The sequence below is a fragment of the Magnolia sinica genome, chromosome 2 (genome assembly GCF_029962835.1).
Source record: "Magnolia sinica isolate HGM2019 chromosome 2, MsV1, whole genome shotgun sequence".
NCBI lineage: Eukaryota > Viridiplantae > Streptophyta > Magnoliopsida > Magnoliales > Magnoliaceae > Magnolia > Magnolia sinica.
In genome coordinates, this window is record NC_080574.1 from 121804868 (window position 1) to 121828148 (window position 23281).

A 23281-nucleotide genomic window follows, 5' to 3' on the forward strand; every position below is an offset into this window, starting at 1 on the left:
ACTAGAATCGAGATTTCGTGTGCTCACACGTGCCTACCTGGCACACGTGAATGATATCCAAACGGTTCATTAGGTTGGTCACAAGTTGTTAATGTATTATTTTAAAAAAAATGCTAATCTTCTTGTTTGGGCAGCCACAAGTACATTGGGCGTTGATCATTAGTTTATTACTTTTGAGGGAAGTTATTTGATACTCTGACAGGGCATGCCGCTTGATACGCAGGCAGTTGGGAACTTGTACACATGTAAATAGTAACTCAATTTTAACAGGTTGAATTGTGGAACCAAGTCTCTCTAAGTCATGGTCTGAAAATCAGAGTCGTTGATTAGCCATAATCTCGGATTCGTAGACACATTTTTGTTGTAATAGGATCATTTGATATTTTTCATTTTTGCTGTAATAGGATCATTTGGACAGTTTAATTTGAATTTCTTATGTTGAAGATATGCAATTTCTAAGTAAATTCTTAAGTGCCTGCATATCATCCATTAGTTTTAACCGTCAGTTCCTTTTGAGGAATGTCGGCACAGGATGATTGGAACACTCTAGTTTTTGGGCCCTGATATTTCAAAGGATGGGCCCATCTGATGAACGGATTGGATCTTGCACGCGTAGCCTCCGCGGCACACGGGAGTCGCGAGTCCGGTGGCACGGTTCTCGCCTAAAGCCAGTTGGTAGGTTCTGTCGTTGGACCCCGCAGTCGCACTGTCGCGTCTAAGTGTCCGCTTGCTCTAGTGAAATGCTGAGGCGATTCGCGCGAGGAGAGATTGAAGAGGCGATTCGCGCACTCTTGCCAACTTAGCTAATGATCTCAACCATTCATCATTGGCCCATGTACTGATGCCGTTGATCCGGTTAGCTCATTTCAACTAGCCCATATACCGAAAACATCAGAGTGTCTAAACCGTAGATAAGATGGACCTTAACTTGAGTGGCCAGTGTATTGATACCGTATTTTCTATCTAAATCTTCTATTTTCAACAATCCATATTCGGGCGTGGCTTGGCTAATGACCCCAGCACGAGCCAGCTAGCTGATGTCAGAGCATTGGGGCCCACCATGATGTATGTCTTTTATCCATGCCGTTTATCCATTTTTTCAGCTATTTTACGGTGTGAGCCCAAAAAATTGAGGCAGAGCCTGATCTCTGGTGGGCCACACCACAAGAAAACAGTGTTCATGTCCACCGTATTTCCAGCTCCACGCTATCTTCCATCTTACCACAACGCTACTTTTGGGCTGCAGAATCGGAATGCTCAGTGTCCCCAACGAACGGTGTTGATCGCATACACGTGTAACGGGTCATGGTGCCAACGTGTGCCGCGAATAATAATGGAATCTTCAAATTTCTCCTCGCGCGAATCACCTTAGCATTTCTACCGTCTCTCAGTGGAGCTCGTTTTGCCTCAGTCGCGACAAAGGACGAAGCGTGTATTGCCACCCAATGGGCCCACATTCTGAGATGGACCGATGATTTGAACTGTCCATATCCTACTCACTACCATTAATAAGCTACTCCCGCATAATCAAGCTTTCCTGCTGATCCCAACCTTTAAATCTTAGAGTTGAATACGAGCCATTGAAAATTTCGCTTCACTGTCTATGAGTAAATAATCCGTTCACAGTGATTTTCTTTCACTTCCCTTAGAGAAAACAACACGTACGGATCGGATTCTTAGATAGATCAGCATGTGGGCTCCAGTGGGCGGCGACGAATGCTAGACACTGAGTCGCGACAGAGGCAACGAGCTCCTCCCCTCTGTTATAAGAAAACCGAGGCCCCTTTCAAAACCCCCCTCATCTCCCTCTCTCTCTCTCTCTCTCGCTCTCTGTCTGTCTGTCCCTCTCTCTCTCTCATGGCCCACCTCACCTCTCTCGACCCCCAAATCTTCCAAGCCATCGCGGGCACCTCCTTTCAAATCCCCACCGTTGATTCCTCCGTCTACTACTTCCCCCAAGGCCACGCTGAGCATTTTTCCACACCTCTTCCAAATGCCCCCTCTCATTCCCCCTTCATCCTCAGTCAAATCTCAGCCGTCCGTTTCCTTGCTGATCCTGACACCGATGAAGTATTCGTCAGTATCTGCCTTCAATCCCTCCCGCACTCATCCATCCGTCCATTGCCCGTCCCACCACCTGCCGACCCCACCCCGCCGGAGAAGACCATCGTCTCCTTCGCCAAAATCCTCACCCCGAGCGACGCCAACAACGGAGGAGGATTCTCGGTCCCGCGCTTCTGCGCCGACTCGATCTTCCCTCCTCTGAACTTTGAGGCGGACCCACCGGTGCAGACAATCACAGTCAGAGACGTCCATGGAGTTGCCTACGAGTTCCGCCACATCTACCGTGGGACGCCACGTCGACATCTGCTGACCACCGGGTGGAGCAGGTTCGTCAACAGCAAGAAGCTCGTCGCGGGCGATTCTGTAGTCTTCATGAGGAACTGCCGCAGCGGGGAGCTCTTTGCGGGTGTGCGACGGACCGCGCGGTCATGCGGCAGCGGGGGAGGGTATCTACGGTGGCATTGTCGGGAATTGGAAGATGGGTTCTTGAGGGGCGGGCAAGGGAGGGCTATGGCGGAGACGGTGGCGGAGGCGGTCCAGCTGGCAGGGAAAGGGAGGCCATTCAAGGTTGTGTATTATCCGAGGGTGGGGTCTGCAGATTTCGTGGTGCGGGCGGAGGCTGTGGAGGTGGCGATGAAGGTGCATTGGATGGTGGGGATGAGGGTTAAGATGGCGGTGGAGACGGAGGACTCAGCACGGATGGCTTGGTACCAGGGGACAGTGTCGTCTGTTGGGGCTACAGATGGTGGGCCGTGGCGGGGCTCACCTTGGCGCATGCTTCAGGTCATTACTAACCTTTTATTTTGTCTCTTCAAAGATTCATGTATTTTCTTTTGCAGCTTTGAAATTTTACAAATATGAGAAGCTTGAAGGTTTAAGATATGTCGTAACATCTGGTATAACGGCCGTTGTGACTGCAACAGTCACTCTATGTGGTGTTATATTACGAAAAACGACTGTTAAATAATGGTTAACGGCGTTAAACCGGCGATTAATTTTCTGGGGTCCTTTGTTTTGTTTTTTTTGTTTTTGTTTTTATTTTTTTTTTGGTTTTTTGTTTTGTAGCAGCTGTTATGTACAGCTAGTCTGTGGATCTAAGTTCAAGGAACCATTTTGTAAATCTTTACAGAGGATATGATCCTCAGGCTGATAACATGAGCAGTATCCTTGAGCTTGAGTTTGTAGAAGTGGGTCCCATTGGTTGAATGATGCAGACCACTGATGTGATCGGCTTACCGAGGAATGGATAGCACATGCACAAAAGGATCCTTGATGGGACAGTCCCTGCCCTTCAATTGGTGGTCAAATAATTAACTTTTAAGAAAAAAATTACAAAAGCTTATCATAAAAAAGAAAAATAAGAAGAAAAATACATTGATGGTCTACATTCAACCAAAAAAGAAGGCTGTTGATCTGTTAGGATGGCTAAGATCCTTCAATCTGGGAGACTGTTGGGGCAGGGAGTGCAGCAATGATTTGTGCTAGGAGAGATTAAAGAGGTGAGTCATGGCATGTGCTGAACATGTGTGTAAGATTTTGACCAGTTATTTGAGTGGGGCTGGCTGTGAACATGCCCTGCCTTATAAATCAGACTGATCCACTCATTAGATGGACCACACTCATATGAGGAAAATGGGTGGTTAGAGAGGAAATGACCAAGACCCTGTATTCAAAGTACATGCGCACCCCACCTAATGGGCAGACCAATCTGGATTTTGATATAGGGCACATAGAACGCCAGCTTGTAGATGCTCAGGATCCTGCATGTGTGTGCCACGATTCACCTTTTTGAGCCCTCCTCACTTAGACCACTATAGCTTTTCTCTTTGGGGCATAGTCCTTCCATAGCAGGCCCATCAGTGAGATCATCGGCCTCTTGCTTGTCTGACTTTTATGAACTTGAGGTCCAAGGATACTTTCAACATTCCCAGGCTGAGAATTATAATTCCTCCCAAATATTTGATTGTTTGCTCTTTTCTTTTTATTGATTGAGTTTGTTGTTTCATTAGATTGTTTCTTCTACGTACAATATTCATGCTCTAGGGTGTAGTTGACTAGATCCATTATTTCCAAGAGGATGAAAAGGTTTATCTTTTTAGGAGGCAGTGGTGTCAGCATGGCCTGTCACTTTTCACTTTTTAAGAAGTGGGGAATGAAGTGAAGCCCACTTGCTTTTGACTTTTTAGGAGGTGCTGTGATCAAGTGTGGCCCACTTCCCATTAGAATCCAGTCTTGATTGGCTGGTGCTGTGCTGTGATTCACCATGAAGCATTTCTTATTGGGTTTTCACATAGCATTGTTTCCCATATAGCATACATCATGTGGGTATCTAGGGATTGACAACTTGGTCTGAATATATTGGATTGAGCTTGTTGTTTTAGGATTTGCTCGTGCACGTTGCTATCACAGCAACCATACTGACTTCTTTTTTTTTTTTTTTTGTTTGGGAAAGGTAACACCACCAGGGACTGAACCCTCGATCACTCACACACACTATGGTCTCTACCAGCTCATCTATTGAGCAGAAGACAGCCATACTTGCATTTAACCATCTATATCCTGGCTAAAATTAAATGGATATGATTTTACTGTTAGCATATTTCTTCTCACCATCCCAATAGTAAATGAGACGAATGTATGCATTTTGATTATGTACGTATTCTATTGTCATGATTTTGCATGATGTGTCTTTTTCATTAGGTTGAAAATTGATTTATTGTATAGGCCTCTGAGCTGCGGTAATGATTCCTCTAGCATTTTGGCAATGGAAGCTGTATAATTAAGGTTAGATTCACCAAGGCTTATGTCCGATGCCATCAATGTACTCATAAGAATAGCAAATTCCTTAGTTGGAGTTTTTTTTACTACCGATCCCAACCATGTTTTTCTAGGGTCCTCTTTATGTGATGTACTTGCTGTAGTGGGCTTGCTACTTGAGTTGGATAGAATTGGCATGTTGATGTTGGTGCTCATTTTCGGCAGTTGGAATGCGGGCGTGCCAGAATTGAGTTTGCGGCTCAATTCAAACCGAACAACTATGACCCCAAGCGCCGAGATAGGCAAATGCGCAATATATGACCGAGATCGGATGAGATCAGCAGCTTATTCAGCCACTCACTCAATATGTAAAATAGGATAATGCGATATTCAGAGGGTAATGTTCATCCTCTGATGATGAGTTACACCTTTGCCTTCTGTACGAAAAGACTTTTGAATATAGATAAAATAAAAATGAGAAAGGGATTCTTACAGTCAGTTGTGGAGAACAGCTGCGCAATACCTTTCCTAGTGAAGAACTGAATATAGCGTATGAGCATAGACTCAAATTACAACTAAAGGCACCAACTACTTGATTAATTCTATGGATTACATTATGGAATGTAAGCAACAAATAGAAAAGTAAAGGATTACACTAAGAAATGTAATTGACTTGCAAGAAAAAGTAGAGTGATTACACTAAGAAATGTAAATGACGGGTAATTGAAAGATTATGTTTGGGTTGATTGGGTTGGTATGAGACAAATCTTCCTACTGAATTCCTTTACCATTTATAGCCTCAATCTGGCCATCTGGATGCTTCCCACGTTCTGACGATTGCTATAACCATTTCAACACTACTTGCTTTCCTTTTGGATGCTTCCCACGGTTGGGTGCTTGCTGTAATCGTTTGAGTACTACATTGCCTTCTAGAGACTTCCTTCTAAACTTGCCACTTGTCTTAGTAATTGCTCCAAGCCTCATTGTTGACGTAACCGCTCGGTCGAGTTCCTAGATGACTATCGATTGTTTGGTTGACCTCTTGGATGACTATCGGCCGCTTGGTTTGCCTTCTGGATGGCTATCGGCCTCTTGGTCGACCTCTTAGATGGTTATCAGCCGCTTGATTAACCTCGTAGATGGTTATCGGCTGCTTGGTTTGCCTTTGAATTCCTCTCAACCGCTCCTTGTCTCATCATCTTGTCAGCTGTGATTCCGTAAAAAAATATTTCAAACATTCTTAAAGATTTTTAGCCTATAATATTTTTCTCTTGCTATAACACGTGTCCTTTCTAATTGAGTTTCCTCAGAACAGTTAGGAATACGGTACAACATTGCCCCCCTCCTACTACATCACTTCTCCTTTGGTAAAAGGTGAATGCGATGTTAATTTGTTGTTTGACACAATAAATATGATTGATTGGGCATATAAAATTATCAATTTCGACCATCTTGATTGGAAAACATTAAAATTGGTTGACTTGGCCGAACTCGGCCATCTTGATCGAGAGACAACAAATTTGGCCATCTTGGTCGAACTTGGCCATCATGATCGAAAACTGGTAAATTAGGCTGTCCTGGTCAAACTCGGCCATCATGATCGAAAAATGGCAAATTCGATCGTCCTGGTCGAACTTGGTTATCCTGATCGAGAGACAACAAATTCGGTCGTTTTGGTTGAACTCGGCCATCGTGATCGAAAAACGGTATATTCGGCCGTCTTGGTTGAACTTGACTATCATGATTAGGAAATGACAAATTCGGCCATGACAATGGAGAGGTGGTAATATGGCCGCAAAGTTGGCCTGTTACTTCTTGAACCATTTGAATAATCTGGTCATGTTTTAAACGGCATGATTCGGCCATTGGAGGTGGTTCAGGGCCTATCTGATTTTTTTTCTTCCATGATACAGTGGATTCTTAAGGAATGGTTTCCCCCTTTAGGTATATCCTGATTTTCCTCTTCAGGGATAAAATTCCTGATCTTCCGCTCTGGTCGCCTGAACTTGACGAATAGCGGTGCGTTCCATATCTCCTGGATTGGAGCCGGATGAATATTCTGTTGTGGAAGGGGTAACTGCGGTGCTGGTGGTACTAACGCTAGATTTCCGACAGAACTAATATCAACAATTGCTTATGCACATTTTGTTGCGGCATGGTAGATGTTCTTTCAGAAAACATCATATTCGGCCTAGTTGGCCATCCATCTGTTGAAGGTCTCATCCTGAATTCGTAACTGCTTAGCCTGAGCTTGTAACTGCTCTTCTATATGCTGATTCCCCATTTGCATATCATGTAGCCAAGCCATCATTATCTCAGAAAGATTTGTCGACTATCTTGCTTTCTCGTTACTTTCATACTGGCTCATGTTATGGGTCCCACCGGGCGTGCCAAAAACTTGTTTGTGCTCATTTTCGGTAGTTGGAATGCGGGCGTGCCATAATCGAGTTTGCGGCTCAATTCAAATCGAACAACTATGGCCCCAAGCTTTGAGATAGGTAGATACACAATATGGATGATATCGGCCGCCTATTCAGCCATTTGCTCAATGTTTAAAATAGGATCATTCGATATTTAGAGGGTAGAGTTCGTCCTCTGATGATGGGTTACACCTTTGCCTTCCGTACAGAAAGACTTTTTAGTATAGATAAAATAAAAATGAGAAAGGGATTCATACAGTCAGTCACGGAGAACGGCGGCGCAATACTTTTCCGAGTGAAGAATTGTATCCAACTTATGAGCGTAGACTCAAATTACAGCTAAAGTCACCAGTTATTTGATTAACGCTATGGATTACACTATGGAATGTAAACAACAGACAGAAAAATAAAAGATTACACTAAGAATTGTAATTGACTTACAGAAAAAGTAGAGTGGTTACACTAAGGAATGTAAATGACGGGTAATTGAAATATGTTTGGGTTTGATTGAGTTGGTATGAGACAAATCTTCATACTGAATTCATTTGCTATTTATAGCCTCAATCCGGCCATTTGGATGCTTCTCACATTTTGATGGTTGCTACAACTGTTTCAACACTACTTGCTTTCCTTCTGGATGCTTCCCACGTTCGGATGGTTGCTGTAACCGTTTGAGCATTACATGGCCTTCTAGAGACTTACTTCTAAATTTGCCACTTGTCTTAGTAATCACTCCAGGTCTCCTTGTTGATTCGACGGCATTTTGATCAGCTGCTTAGTCGAGCTCCTAGATGACTATCAACCGCTTAGTCGAGCTCCTGGATGATTATCGGTCGCTTGGTTTGCCTTGTAGATGGCTATCGGCCGCTTGATCGACTTCCTAGATAGCTATCGGTCGCTTGGTTGGCTACTTGGTTTGCCTTTGAATTCCTCTCAATTGCTCCCTATCTTGTCATCATGTCAGCTGTGATTCCGTAAAAATCACTCCAAGCATCGTTGAAGATCTATAGCCTGCAATCTCTTTCCCTCGCTATAACACATGTCCTTTCCAATTGGGTTTCTCAAGAACGGTCATAAATACGGTACAATAGTTGCGAGTACTATGGTTCATTTGAGTCAAAACTCCAAAGGCTATTGAGACTTCACGTCGATTGGTTTGTTATGTTTGAGCGACTATCAATGATGATATATTGATGGTGGACCACCAAATATTCATGCATTTTTTAGGCAGCTTGAGTGATGTGTGATGCTGATGAAGATGATGGACACAAGGAATCACTAGGTTTCTCTATTGCTTCCTGTTTGGATTCATAAAAGGATTTATGAATTACAATATCATAGATGTTGTAGCTTACTATGTTGGTGAGGTGGGGGAAGAAGGTAGCATTGGTATGCACGGGTAAGGCTTGGTCGTCTTCCAGAGGGGGTCTGGAGGAATATCCATATGTTACCTAGGGGTGGCAATGGGCCGGGATAGTCTAGGTCCAGCCCTTGCCCGACACCTACGAACCAAGGCCCGAACCTGGCATGGGCCTAGCACATCAGGCCAAAGCCCAAGCTTGGAAATTGGTTGGGCCTGGGCCTGACCCTGGCCAACCTGGCCTGGCCCAAAAAACTGATAAAATCCCTATTTCACTCACGGATGTTCCTAATCTGTCCATTGATCAAGAGGGCCACACCTCACAAAGAAATAGACATTTTATATGAATATATGAATGAAACCAATGGTCTATATTCGAGATGTATGGATTGCGGCTGGCCTAACCAAGAATTGGAATGGCATATTTGTAAGATACACATGTACATACAAAGTTGGGTCGAGCCAGGCTGGGCTGGCTAAAATTACTTGAGTTAAAACCCGACCTGAAAATTAATCAGGCCATGCATGCGAGGCAAGCCCAGCCCAAAGCTGGGTCAGGCTTGTTGGGTTTGGCAGGGTACCCGGCCCATTGGCACCCTTAGAGTTACCATTAACGTAAAGGAATTTCCATCTCTTATATTCACATCATTTCTGCTTCTTTCCAAGTATGAATTAATGAACCCAGAACTACTGTTTGGATCTGAAGAATCCAAAACCTGAATACAGAAAATCAAGGTGGAATCCTATGGGCAGGGAATACAATATATGTAGTCTGTTTTGCATGGTTGATTTTCATGGAAATGTTGAAAGTTCAAGGGTCAACAGGGTGAGGCATCTCTCACTACCGTATAATTCCCTGTGGATTAGCTTTTTGGGGAGAAATCAATTCGTTCATTTTCCGAGGAAAAGCGTAAATAATGAGAGTCAGTTTTCACAGCTACTTTTTACAATACAAACAGTGGAAAACACCATATTTAGCAAAAATTGATTTCACCTCCAACCATTTTCAGCTTCCCAAACAGCCCCTAAAGTTATATATGTTTATTATTTTATGAAGTGTTTTTTTAAGGGTCACTTTATAAACTTTCCTTGGGCAGTGTTTCTCATATTTGGTTTGGTACTTCACCACACATGCAGCCCATTTATAGGGGATTGTGATCATTGATCTGGTGGGCCACTATGTGATGTAGCTCAAAAATTATTGTAATAAACTATCTTAGTCATCACATTAGCTGCCTTGATAGATGGATGGTCGATGGAAAAAAGGTTAACAGAAAGAGCAGCTGTCTGCACTCAATTTGCAAAAATTGCACTGATTGGATTGCTCTTGTTTTCTGTTCGCCATGATTTTTGCTCTTGTCCACATGGTGGCTCTTGAGATCAATGTTTGACTGCCACTTTCCCTACTTTATATTAGCTCTTTGATATATGTGGGCGACACCTAAAAGTACTTAACTAATCTTGCTAGTTTTGTGAATCAGGTCACCTGGGATGAACCGGATGTATTGCCAAATGTTAAAAGGGTAAGCCCTTGGCAGGTGGAACTGGTACCTAACACAGCACAAATTCAATTTCCATTTCCACCCACAAAGAAAATTCGACTTCCTCAGAGTCCCGAATTTCCAGCTGATGGCGGGGGCCCAATGTTCCTTCCACTGACAGGATTAACTAATACGATGACGGGCCACGTGAATCCATCACTGTTCAATTTCAACACTTCTCCTGCTGGCATGCAGGGAGCCAGGCATGATCCAATTTGTGTGTCAACCAACTTCATACCTAAACAACATCACTCATTGTTCTCTGATAATTTCTTTGGCAACAAAATGTCACCAAAGGTCAGTTGCGTGTCCACAGAATTAAACATTGGGAGCACATCACGTTCTGAGAATTCATCTCCGAAGAGCCAGGGCAGTGTCCATTTCGTTGGCGAGGAGCTTTTCAGTAACCAGACCTGCAAGGCGACAGTAAAGGATGGTGGTGGTTCTTTCCAGTTGTTTGGTCAGACCATCCAAACGAAACAGCCTGTCGAAGGTGGGAGCTTTGGTAATGGTGTGCGCACAAACAATGATGCTAGTAAAGGATACAAAGAGATTGGTGGTGTGGGTGGAACACTTGATTTTTCCCTCACCAACCCATATAAGCAGTTGTATGACCAACTTGATGTCCAGTGTCAAAGAGTTTCAGCTGTAGAAGCATGTTCTTTATAAAGGGGAAAGTGGCTGCTTTTGCAACTTGCAGATGACAAGTTATAAAGGTACGAAGGGTACTTGATTTACTTACATATAATGAGTGTGACACACTTATTTTAGATAATGGTAGACAATCATCACCCTCACCATCACCATCATGACCTTGTTCCAGCTATTTGTGGTTGGCATTACAAAGCCTGTTTTGCTGATTGCAAGATTTGAATTGAAACAGGAACTCTCAATCATCTATTTGCCACCACCAAGAGCAGCAGCAGCAATCATGGGCAATGATGATGATGCTGAGATGATGGTAGACAATGAATAATCATCGTGCATTTCGTTGATCATACATACACAAACATAAACATGCTTGCACCTAAACAAACAATGAGAAATAAATGGGTGTGCACAAAAACACACATAGACACATAGACACATGCATGTGCATGATATATGCTGACAATATTTCGATGATTAGATGATGGTAGACAATGAATAGGCGCTGTTGATTTTGCTAACCACATACATATGCGAGCACAGTTACATGCAAAGAATGACACGCATGATCACAAACACAAGTGCACCTAAAGACGCACGTACATACACATATGGATGCATGTGTACACGCTACGCGTGTGCACGTCAAGGTATCCCGTATCGGTATCGGTTGGCGTAACCGTGACCTCCAAAACCGATACGGATATAGGGGCGTAACGGCGATACGGGGGCGTAACGGCTCGTAACAACGCAAAATTTTTTTGTTTTGCCAAAAAAATATGAAAAAATATGGATTAAATCCGGAATATTATAAGCATTTCAAATATGCATTCATTTATAAATTGGAACATGTTTATGGTGGTGTAACGGTCCACTCTTTGGTGAGAAGTTGTATCGGATTGTCTGATAAATTTATGAACCAGATAACCTGAATTTCATTACAAAATTCATATATTTAGTTTTCTAAATATCTAATTTATACACTCAACAATTTGATATCATTTCTCCCAATAGTTCTTTAAAAAAATTAAATTAAATTTAGGTAGATGGCGTTGCCAATTTGGGGCTGACTTGGAGGACCAATTCATGCCCCAAATCAACCTCAAATTCATGCAATTTATTGGCATTATCCCACTTATGAATTGGTGGACATTTATTGGATAGTGAATCATGAAAAAAATCAAAAGGCCCTATTTTAAAAAATAAGCGTCTACAAATTAACAATTAAAACTATTTAAACAATTTGATTTTGGCATTGCGAGTTAGCAACTACAGTTCACAATTTAATTGGTAAATTTTAAGTTAATACATGTCTCGTGTATAATTTTTTAAGGGCCCGAATTAGGGGGGACCTGGATTGTGAAGTGTAGCACACGAGTGTCAAATTTTTTTGGGCCCCACCCGTGATGAATGTGTTATATCCACACCGTCCATCCATTTTGCCAAATAATTTTAGGGCATGAGCCCAAAAATGAGGCAGATCCAAAGCTCGAATTAGGCGGGACTCGGATTGTGAAGTGTAGCACACAAGTGTCAAAGTTTTTTGGGCCCCACCGTGATAAATGTGTTTTCCCTTCATCCACGTCAGTGTGACCCAATTAACAGGTTAGATGGAAAATGAACATTACAGTGAACCCTAAGAAAATTTTAATGGTGAGCATTTTATAACCACTGTTTCCTATGCTGTGGTCCACCTGAGATTTGGATCTTACTAATTTTTTGGATCATGACCTAAAATGATGTGGCAAAATGGATGGACAGCATGGATAAAATACATACATCATGGTGGGGCCCATGTGGCACGTGTACTTTTATTAACTCGTGCGATAAAAGCGTGCTGCGTATGCAGTCCATTCATTTGACGTCAACAAGTCCTATGGGTCTGACCATGAGGTATGTGTTATATCTAAATCGTCCATTCATTTGACGAGCTCGTCTTAAGGCTTGACACGAAAAATAATATAGATCTAATTATCAAGTGGACCACACAGCAAAAAACAGTGGGGGATTGAACGTCTACCATTGAAACCCTTTTTGGGGTCACAGAAGTTTTGGATCAATATGAAAAAAAATTCCCTCTTCATTTAGGTATTTTTGACCTTATGAACAAATTGGATGTAAAATAAACGTTATGGTGGGCCCTACAAATTGTTTAATGGTGAAAATCATTATCTTCGCAACTATTTATGGTGTGGTCCAGATGATCTTTGCATATGATTCATTTTTTGGGTAATGTTCTAAAATGAACTCTAAAAATAGATGAACGGTGTAGATATAGTAAATACATCACTGTGGGGGCCATGTAACTTTGATTTTCTTTAAACTGTTCGTACAACTCAGAGCTCAAGGAGCGTCAGTGCTCGTCTTCGCATGACACATGCCTACAGCAGCGATATAGCTGGTGTGTGGTACACCAACCAATCCGCTTCCGTTCTTTTCCCGACCGAGACCGAGAGAAAGGGAGAGAAATGAGAGGGAAAAAGGAAAAAATGAGAGGGAAAGAAAGGGAAATGGAGAGAGAAGAAGAAAATGAGAGGGAAAGAAGAAGAAAACGAGAGAGAAGGGGAAAATAAGAGTTGCAGCCGCAGCCCGAGAAGAATAAGAAGAAGAAGGAGAAAACGAGAGGGGGGGCCGCAGCCGCAGCCCGAGAAGAAGAAGAAGGAGAAGGAGAAGGAGAAGAAGGAGAAAACGAGAGGGGGGCTGCAGTCGCAGCCGCAACCGTAGCCCGAGAAGAAGAAGGAGAAGAAGAAGAAGGAAAGAAAAGAAAAGAAAAAGGTATGTGTTTTTTTTCCCCCCTATTTCCTTTAGGCCTGTAACAGTCGTTACGGGTCCGTAACAGCCGTTATGGGCCGTAACGGCCGTTACGGTCACAAAATCGGGGGCGTGCCCGTTTCGACCTTGGTGCACGTGCATCTGTGTTAGTCAAGGTATAATTTTTTTTTTTTTAAAGTCAAGGTATCATAACAATTATCTTGTCAAATTCAACGTGGGATTCTGGGAAAGTTGTGAATATTTCATGATCCATTATATGCTAGAAATACAAAATAAAATATCTTGGCCTTGCAAAATGATTCTACGATGCTTGTAATCTCCTGCCCAGGGCTGCGGTTAGTTTTGTGCATAAGTGTCCACCATTATGACCCAGGGTTAGGGCTTCGCTGTTACTTAAGGTTGTAGACTAGAAGGTCATGTTACTGTTGGGTAGGTTGTTGAGGAGAAGACCATTTTACTGTTTGTTTACAAGGTTCCTAGCATATCACGCTAGGGCTTTTGGGAAATTTGAGAGTTGTTGTGTTGTGTGTTGGTATGGCTATTTAGCTTCGTGTGTGACAATAGAAATGTAACAGGTAGGAGCGCCTACAGAAGCCCATGTTACCGTCTGGTATATGACAATATACCTACCATATAGTGCCTACAGAATGGCATGGATATTAGTCTGAGAAGTTTCAACACATTTTCTTGATAGGTAGCACTTTGGGTAACTTCTTATCAAACTGAATGAGTTGGATTCCTTGCACTTTAGATTCCTGTAATATTGGAGCAGCATGTGCATTGATTTAAGTACTTGATGCACATGTTCATTTTCTTCTTTCTTGTGGTACTATTTCTAAATGGTGCACTTCTACGTATCCTTTCTAGGGTTGTGATGGATGGCCATCTGGTCATCAAATCAAGGTCTGATTGAAAATCAAACCAATCCAAGGATCCTGATTGAAGATCAGTCCAATCCAAGGGTCCTGATTGAAGATCATAATATAATCCAATGATGCTAATTGTAGATTTGGACCACAGCTTGGTCTCAATAGGAGATCTGGAGCAAAATCAAGGGTCCAATTGAGCTATGGGTCCAACGGATGCAATCAGATGATTAAAAGTATGAATTAATTGAACAGTGGGACCTGCATGTGCAACTAGATGATTCTTTTTGGGTTTATTTGCAAATTGCATGAGGTAACTTTGGGGTTTTTACAAAGCGTTCCCCCATTGAAGTCTATACAGTAGCACAAATTGGGTAACTTTAGTAGTTGGATACTCTTTCAGGATTCTTTATTTATTGTCCAGTCTCTTGCCTTCTGTATCGTAATTCCTTGCAAATTAGTTTGAGTTAGTTTAGGTAGGTTACCTTAGGATGTTTCTGAGAGAGTGGGACCGCGATTGCAATGGGGTTAAAGATAGCTCCAATGTTCGAGAGAGATCAAGGAATTGTAGTTCGTCGAGGGCTTGGGGAAGATCACTTGTGACGGATCATTAGAATTCAAGGGGAAAATCTGGAATCGATGGGCCAGCTAGAGGTGCAAGCTTCAGAGGTAGATCCTGTAGAAGAGAGGAGTACAGGACTATTTTCATTAGTGAGTTGGTCTGGAGAAGAGATGGGTGCAATCCATCTAGAGGATGCTTGCACAGTGGTCCTAAGGATGTTGCGGTGGGAGAATCATCGATTTTGATGTCTTAGTCCTGGAAAATTGTAGAGTTGGTGGATCAAGGGAAAGATTTTGGGGACGATAATGCTCCCCGGTGGAGTCTTCAAAAGGGAGTGAATGGACCCTGATTGGTGGAAAGCCAAAGCTAGGAGTGAAAGGGTGAGCCTCCTACCTATTGCCAATCCTTCCACTCTTTTTGTGGAAGGCTTCACTTCGATGGCTACAAGATTTCTGTGAATTGTGTTTGATATGGGCCAGATTCGGTGAACCAGCAGGTGGAGCTGAAGAAGGAGAGGAGCGATAAGAGGGGTGAGTCTGCAAAGCAGGTTTTTAGGGGAGAGAATAGATCAGAAAGGGTGGCATGGTCAGAGATAGTTCCCGGGGGGGTGGTGCGCTCCCTTCTAGAGGTGAAGCAATGGTTTGAAGATAATATCAAGGTTGCTAGAGATCAGTGTGTCCACAAGGATTGGTCCGATGAGATGTGGCTTGGCTCTGAGTTCGGAGGTGGATAAGCTTCTATTGGCAAGGGCCATGTTCAATGGAGGTCTAGTGAAAGGGCTTTGTAGATGGGCAGACTGGACCCCTCTGGTTGGGAGGAAGCACGGTTCTCCGTTAAAGGTATGTTGATGGAGCTATGGTTCATAGAAGTTGTTGCCGTTGTGGTGGAGGTGATGGCAATCGACCTTGAACTCTCAAGGGCGGATGGGGTGGAAGCCGGTTCAGCTAGGATTTGTGTTCAAAGGAAAGGAGCCTTGTCGATCTTGGAATCAATCTCATTTGCAATCGGGGAGATTAGGGTTCCCATCATGCTGTAGAAACTGGAGGTGCATTGAAGGGAAACGGAGATAGAGCATCCTCCGGTTGGTAATGGAAGTTTGGCAGCCGGAGTTGCGGAAGTGCAACGTGAAGGTGATGGTCCACTGAAACCGTGCTCCACGAGAGCATCATTAGGGAGACGGGATGCGTGGTGGGTGGAGACGGGTTTAGTGCTTGGTGTCAGAAGTTTTGAACTCCTGGCAATGCGTGGCAATGAGGGTTGAGTTGTGGGTAGAGCTTAGCATTGCCAAGCAACTATTCAGGGGTCCTTGCTGTGTGGGAGATGACTTTAACATCACCGGGTAATTGTTAGTCTCCAGCCATCATGTTGAGGCTCAATAGATTTCTTCTTTACCCTGATTTGGGTGGAGAAATGGCCTCTTGTTTTGCAACGTATTTTACCTATGCCAGTTTCGTACCATTGCCCCATACCGTTGGAGGTCGAGGAGGAGAATTGGGGTCTCGAACCATTTAGTTTCGAATTCTTTTGGTTATTGATTGATGGTTTCTCCTCTCTTATCAAGGAATGGTGGCAATCCTTTGAGGTTGATGGCTATGCTGGGTTTGTTCTATGTAGGAAGCTCAAGCTTTTAAAAGAGAAGATTTTATTATTATTATTATTATTTATTTTTTTCCCTTGAAGATTAAATAGAGAAGATTTGGGTTTGGAAAAAGGAAGTTTTGAGGAAGAGACAGGCTGAAATGGACTCTTTGTTGAGCAACATCTAGACTTCAGATTTGAAAGCAAAAGGGGCTGAGTTATCAGAAGAAGAAAAGCTGATGAGATCTAAATATTCTCTGGCCTATGATGGTCAGCTAAGAGAGGAGGAGATTAAGTGGAAACAACACTTCGTGCCACATGGCTTAAAGATGAAAAAAACTAAAAAAAAAACTAGCTTTTTTCATAAAATTGCTAGTGCTTGGGCTACGAACAGGTTTTGAATCATAGTTTTTCATTTGACTGGATCCTTCCAAGGCTTGAATCGTAGTTCGGGTCATTGACTGGATCCTTCCAAGGCTTGAATGTCTCTCCCATCAAAATTTCAGGAATGATTGGAAGGAGGTATTTGAAGGAGTCGTCGTTTGGGTCAGGAGAACCTTTTTTTAAAAAAATAAAATTTCCTGATTGATGTTTTAGTCCTCTTGACTATTTTGGTTTATCCTACTGAGCACTGTTGCTCTTAGTTTTTCATTTTCATTTTCATTTTTTGATTTTCCTTGTTTGGTTGCTTTTATTTTGGGTTACGTGACTTTATTTTGGTTGTGTGAGTGACAAGTGGGTCACATGCCCGGGATGGATGTTGCCCTGCATCATAATTTTGTTTCTGCTTCATTTTTAATATATATATATATATTCACCATTAGAAAAGAAAGACTACATAATATCTATCTATAACCATATGTATGGAAGAAGACTATACAATACCCATTTATAGCCATACATAAGGAAGATGCCATGACATGGTGAATATTTTGACCGGATTATTATTATTATTTTTCGTGTGGTTTGTTTCTCCAATGTTTGTAGTTCTCAAAACTAGAAGACTACTGGAAATTCTGTTCGCAATTTTTTTATTGGACGCTTAGCATATGTTGGGGCATATGGAGGTCTATATTGCAGTCTCAATTTGGTACTCATAATTCTCCATTAAATTAGATTCAGTTTTCCCCTCTCTCTTCTCCATCAGGCTGTTTCCCTGAAAATAGAGAGAAAGGAAAGGAAAAGAAAATGAGGTTGTCTTCATGGCATTTCGAAAGAGATCATCTGACACAGCCCATTCTTTTGTTAAAATTTGGATACGTGGGGTTGTCTTCTGGGGCAGCAATTCATGAAATATGTCCAACACATGGTTTATTAGGCCTCTTGGTTATTTTCTTTGAGGGTTTATGCTTAACCTGTTAACATGCATAGAATGAATCATAAGACACCACATTCTTTCACAAGATTGTGAACAGAAGATGGATCAATCATGTTCGAAAATTCGTATCCGCAAGTCCTTGCTACAAGTTATGACCTTCATTAGAGATGCTATAGTTGATTTTTGTAGCTGCCTCTACTCTAAAGAAGATTTCTCGAGGTCAACGCTTGATGGTTGTTCCTTTAGTGGCTGTTTGGTTTCCCAATTTATTATGAAATGCAAAGTAAATGAGCCATCATTATCATTTTAAGTGTTTGTTTAATAAGGAATTATGGCTTGTAAATCGAGAGTCAAATTCACTTATAAAGGAAGTAGGAAAAGTAAATTGTAATAATTACATTTTCACATTAGAAAACTACCATTTTTACAATGACTTGTGGTTGAAACAAACAATGTAGCAAAATCATCATTGCGGTCAAATGCAAGTGATGTCACCATGCAATTACAAGAGTAAATAATCATTACCCATTTATAGCCAGTAACTATTGTAATTGGAAAATCAAAAAGGCCCTTAGGTGAATCTTGGGAAGCATGGTTTAAAGACCTGGTGACTTGGATCGACTTGCTTGGTCTTGGGTTGAGTTGATCCGAATGAGGTAAGTCCAACTCGGAAGAGTTGGGCCAAATCGCTCCTTATCTCCCTATTTAGTGAGAGAGAATTAAAAAATATAGAATTTTTTTTTTTTAAAAAAAAAAATGGAAAATGGCCTTTAGGCAACTTTAAAGTTAAAAATTGTTTAATAGATGAACTAAATTGTGACAAATACCAATTCATGCTGCTGACGCAATTTCTATTTTTTCTGTTTGATTGATAAATTGTAATCTATTTATGTGATAAGTGATAACTAATAAGGTCATAAAGACAAACTCGTAATCAATAAATAATACGCATAAATAACATGCATGGCTTAGATCCATACTTAAGATTTATGCTTATAAAAGTAAATAAAAAAAGAAAAAAGAACAAGAAAAATGTATATGTGAAACATTAGCGAAGGAAGCAATGATGGTTATTTGGGCCATGGATAGAGATAGGGCCTTGGGGCAGACACTTCTTTCTTTGAAAGATAACTGAATTTTATTAAAAATGCATAGCAAACGGTCTCTATAGCTTCTATAGCTTTTCTTTTTCCAGGTGGGTTGAAAGATCATAAAAGAACTCATGCGTTTCATGAAGGTATTTCATGACTAAGCTATATGGAGTAAGGGTCTTAGTACTACATTCATTACTTGATTCCCAAAATTGATGACACTTCAAATATCTAGGATTATAAACTAATAAGCTTGAATGGAGGTGTTTATAAGATTCTCATTAAGATACTATCCACCCACCTCACACGGGCTGCCCACCTCGAGTGTGCCCCTGCATCCCACAGGCTACCCCACACAAGCCCGATATGAAAATGCCCCTGCATAATCGCCCTCGGTGAGGAGTCTCGAACACAAGACCTCTCACTCTGATACCAATTTGATGCAGGACAACTAACCACTTGCTCTAAAAGCTCGAACTGATAGAGCATGACGAATTAATCCATTTTATCTAATAGCCCAGGCCCCACATCCCATGGGTTAGGACCTCAGCTGAACCCCCTCTCATGGGCCTCACTTCACATGGGTTTTGCTTCACACGAGCCACCTGCCTCACACGGGTGGGGCCCGCCTCACACGGGCCGCCCACCCGGAGTGTGCCCTTGCATCCCACATGCCACCCAACTCGAGCCCAGTGTGAAAATGTCAATGCATTACTTATGAAGCCATTGACTCAAGAATCAGAATTGGGGAGAAGGATTTGTTATGCAAGGTGGGCATGGAGAAGGCATATGAACATGTTGATTGAAAGTTTTTGCTCTATGTTTTCTATAGGATCGTTTTTGGAAGATGGGTGTCCTGGATTTGAGAATGCATTAGCACGGCATTGTTCTCCATTTCGATAAATGGTTCCCCTGGAGGTTTTTTTTTTTTTTTTTTATTTGCTAGCTTAAGAGGTCTTGCTAGCTCAAGAAGACCCTTTATCTTTGTTGTTATTTACAATTGTGCCCACAGGTAAGAGTTTGCTTATGTTCAAGGTTTTCGATCTTGAAGTGGTGAGAGGATATGGGGTTGGTGGATCAAAGATGAAGATATCTCATATTTAATCTATAGAGAATACCATTGTTTTATTTGAGGCTTTTAGGAATCAAGTGAGATGCATTAGATGCACTGAAGGATTTTGTTGTGTTGAGCCATGTAATAAACATGAGTTAAAATGTTCTCGTGGGGCTTGCATGGAGGATCACATGGTGAACACTTCTGCCAAGGTCGTATGCTGTGGAGTTTCTTAACTCCTAGTGAAATGCCTTGGTCTTCCTATTGGGTTAGTGCTAAAGCTTCCTCTTTTTGGGATATTGTTGTTGAAAGAATTGAGAAAGGCAAAGTGGAAGAAATTTTACCCCCATTGGGGTTGGTTGAATTTTCCTTATTAAGGCCACCCTCTTTAATCTCCCAATTTATTATCTCCCGACTTGGACAGGTTGTGCGGGACTCTGGATTGAAGTTGTTTGGAGAAGAAATTTGGGTTTTTTGTCACAATCCCCAAATCGAGATAAAACTAAAAAAATGTTTCCTTTATTTTTGTTAGAAATGAGTGATTATGCATAACTTATAGAATCCCTATAGAAAATTTGCACTTTAGGCTATTTTAAAAGAAATTTGTACAATAAAGTGTTGAAATATGTAAAAATTCTTTTCTTTTCTTTTTCTTTTTCTTTTTCCTTTTTTTTTTTAAAATTTGAAAAATGAAAGAAGGTAATTTTAAGGGGATTTGTGCTTGAAGCCTTGAATGTTTTGAAAGAAAGCATCATGGGGGTTTCCTTGTTAATCTCCACATGTTTATTAATTTAATAAAATTATTTTTAATCGGAAAAATAGTTTGTAAATGTTTTACATATGGTTTTTCATTTTTTGCTTTTTCTTGCCTAAGCATAAATCTAAGTAAATATCTAAGCTATACATTCTAATTATGCATATTGTTTATCGATTATGAATTTATGTCTTTACGAGTTTATCAATTATCACTCATCACATAAATACTGTCAACATCATGTATTACATATGTTGCAATTTAGGTCATATGTTAAACAATTATAATTTTAAAATTTCCTAACATCCATTTTTCATTTTAAAAAATGTTTTTCTGTATTTTCAATTTTTTCTTATTAACCCAACTCGTCTGGTCGACCTAGGCCCAATTGAGTCGATCTGAGTCGCTGGGTCTTTAGATGATTGGTAGAGGTGCAAAGGCCCCAGAAGGGGGTCGTGGAATGGGCGGGATGGAAGAAAATAATTGGCCTTGCAAAATGGTGGTGGCAGTTTGGTGAGGAGCAATGCGTCATGAAAACAATTGTCAGCCTGCTATTGTTATTAGAGTTCCTTTCTTCTTCTTCTTCTTCTTCTTCTTCTTCTTCTTTTAAAATCTTCAACTCTTATGTGTCAAGTGGGTGACAGAGGTCCCTCTTTGATGTTATCATTTTCTGGTCCATTGGCCCTCTTCAGAGTGTGGCAAATGTGTTTAGTCGGTGTTCCCCCATGTAACCCTTTGGGGGATTTGGAGGGAGAGGAATGCTATAATATTTTATGGCAAGCCTTCCTCCCTTGCTCCCCCTTGAAATTTCCATTCTCTCTGGTTTTGTGTGGGTTCATGTGCTCTCGGAAGTTTTAGGGACTTCTTTGACTCCTTGAGAAAGGACTGGGTAACCTAGCCCAGAGGTGTGACGTTGATGTGCTTTTGGTTTTTCTTTTCTTTCACCCTTTAGTTTGGTGCTGTGGAATGACAATAGGGCAACCTTCCACTGAATGCTTCTTTTGAGTGTTTCTTTTCTTTCCTTTTTCTTTTTTTCAGTAAATCACTTCTAAAAAGAATATGCATAGCATCCTCGAGTTTGCAGTTTGTAAAAGTGGGATCCATGGTCCATTGATTCAGGTTGTTGTTATGAATTACGACCTATAACAGGTTCTGCTGTGAATGGAACATGGCCCAAAATGTCCTCAATGTGACAATCCCTAACCCTTAGATTGGTGGTCTGCACATAGATGTTTTGAAGAACTACGGCAACCATTCAATACACCAGGAAAAAAAGCCGAAGGATGGATGGCTAGGATCTTCCGACCTTGAACATTTTTGGGCCTTAGTCCATCCATGGTACCTCCATCAAGTTTGCAATTTGGATCACTGAACAATGGGCCCAGCTTCTACAGACTCCAAACTTGAGGACGCTGCATATCCTCAGTTGAATATCATATAATCCATTGTGTTCTACAAGCTTATGAATGGAACATGCTTCAATTTTCTTTTGTCATGGTAAGGTGGGATTGAACTTACAGCCTCTTGGTTAAGAAACTGATCGCTTTGTCTGTTTCTTTGAGGGGTTTCGTTTCTTGCATGGAAGTTGGTACCTATGGGGTTTTAGAGTTCGTGATCCATGTCATTTGAATTTTTTCATACTGTGATGGGTGGCATCAGTCATTCAGCTGTTGCACTTGTGTTTGTCAAATCTCACTTTAGGTTCATATATATATATTTATATATAATGTCGATCTAGTTTTGGACCATTCTTTTGCATCTCTTAGGGTGTGTATAGTTTTCTGATTATGAAGGTAAATTGCTGGAAATGAGTAATGATTACTTAACCCTGTAATTGTATGGTGACATCACCTATGTTTAACCGTAGTGATGAATTTACTCATTGTTTGTTTCACCGAGCAATCACCATAAAATTGGTAGTTTTAGATGATGGGTGGCACCTAGGGGTGTACATCGAGTCGAACCGAGTCGAGCTGGCCTCAACTCGACTCGGCTCGAACACTGACCGACCTCAGCTCGAACTCGGCTTGGCTCGGCTCGGTCCTCGAGCCTGACTGGCCAGCTCGGCTTGGTTCGGTCAGCAGCTTGGGCCAGCTCGGTCCAAGTTCGAACCAAGATTGAGCCGAGTTCGCCATTGAGGTATTTCCACAAACACCTGAACTGCGACTTCAAAAGTCCACTGTTTTACAAACACAGGCAATGGTTTTACTGGTGTTTTATCAAACACCTTCTAAGTAACAAAAAAACCAAAAAAAAAAAAAAAAAGAGAAAAAAGGTATTTGTTTAATGTACATACCTTGCTTGCCACCGGCCAAACCTTCCTTGCGACCAGCCACATTTCATTGAGTCATTTTATCAAACAGTTGGTGAGCAACATCAATGGCAAAGTAACCAAGTCACCAAACTGGTTCGATCCAAGTTTGATTCAAGCTGGATTTAAGCGGGATTCGAGCTGGATTCGATTCGAGTCGAGTCGAGCCGGGGCCTGCTCGGACT

At 41.7% G+C, this 23281-nt stretch overlaps 1 protein-coding gene across 3 annotated transcripts in view; it reads left to right on the forward strand.

The window, feature by feature from the left end:
- Positions 1 to 1799: 1799 nt before the first annotated feature.
- LOC131237509 (auxin response factor 17-like) overlaps positions 1800 to 23281 on the forward strand; it is a 44784-nt gene continuing 23302 nt past the window's right edge. For all 3 annotated transcript variants that reach the window (XM_058235330.1, XM_058235328.1, XM_058235329.1), the window contains exons 1-2: positions 1800 to 2847; positions 10083 to 10858. In XM_058235330.1, coding sequence (XP_058091313.1) covers positions 1858 to 2847; positions 10083 to 10811 — 1719 coding nt within the window. In that variant the 5' untranslated portion in view covers positions 1800 to 1857 and the 3' untranslated portion in view covers positions 10812 to 10858. The remainder of the gene's footprint in view (positions 2848 to 10082; positions 10859 to 23281) is intronic.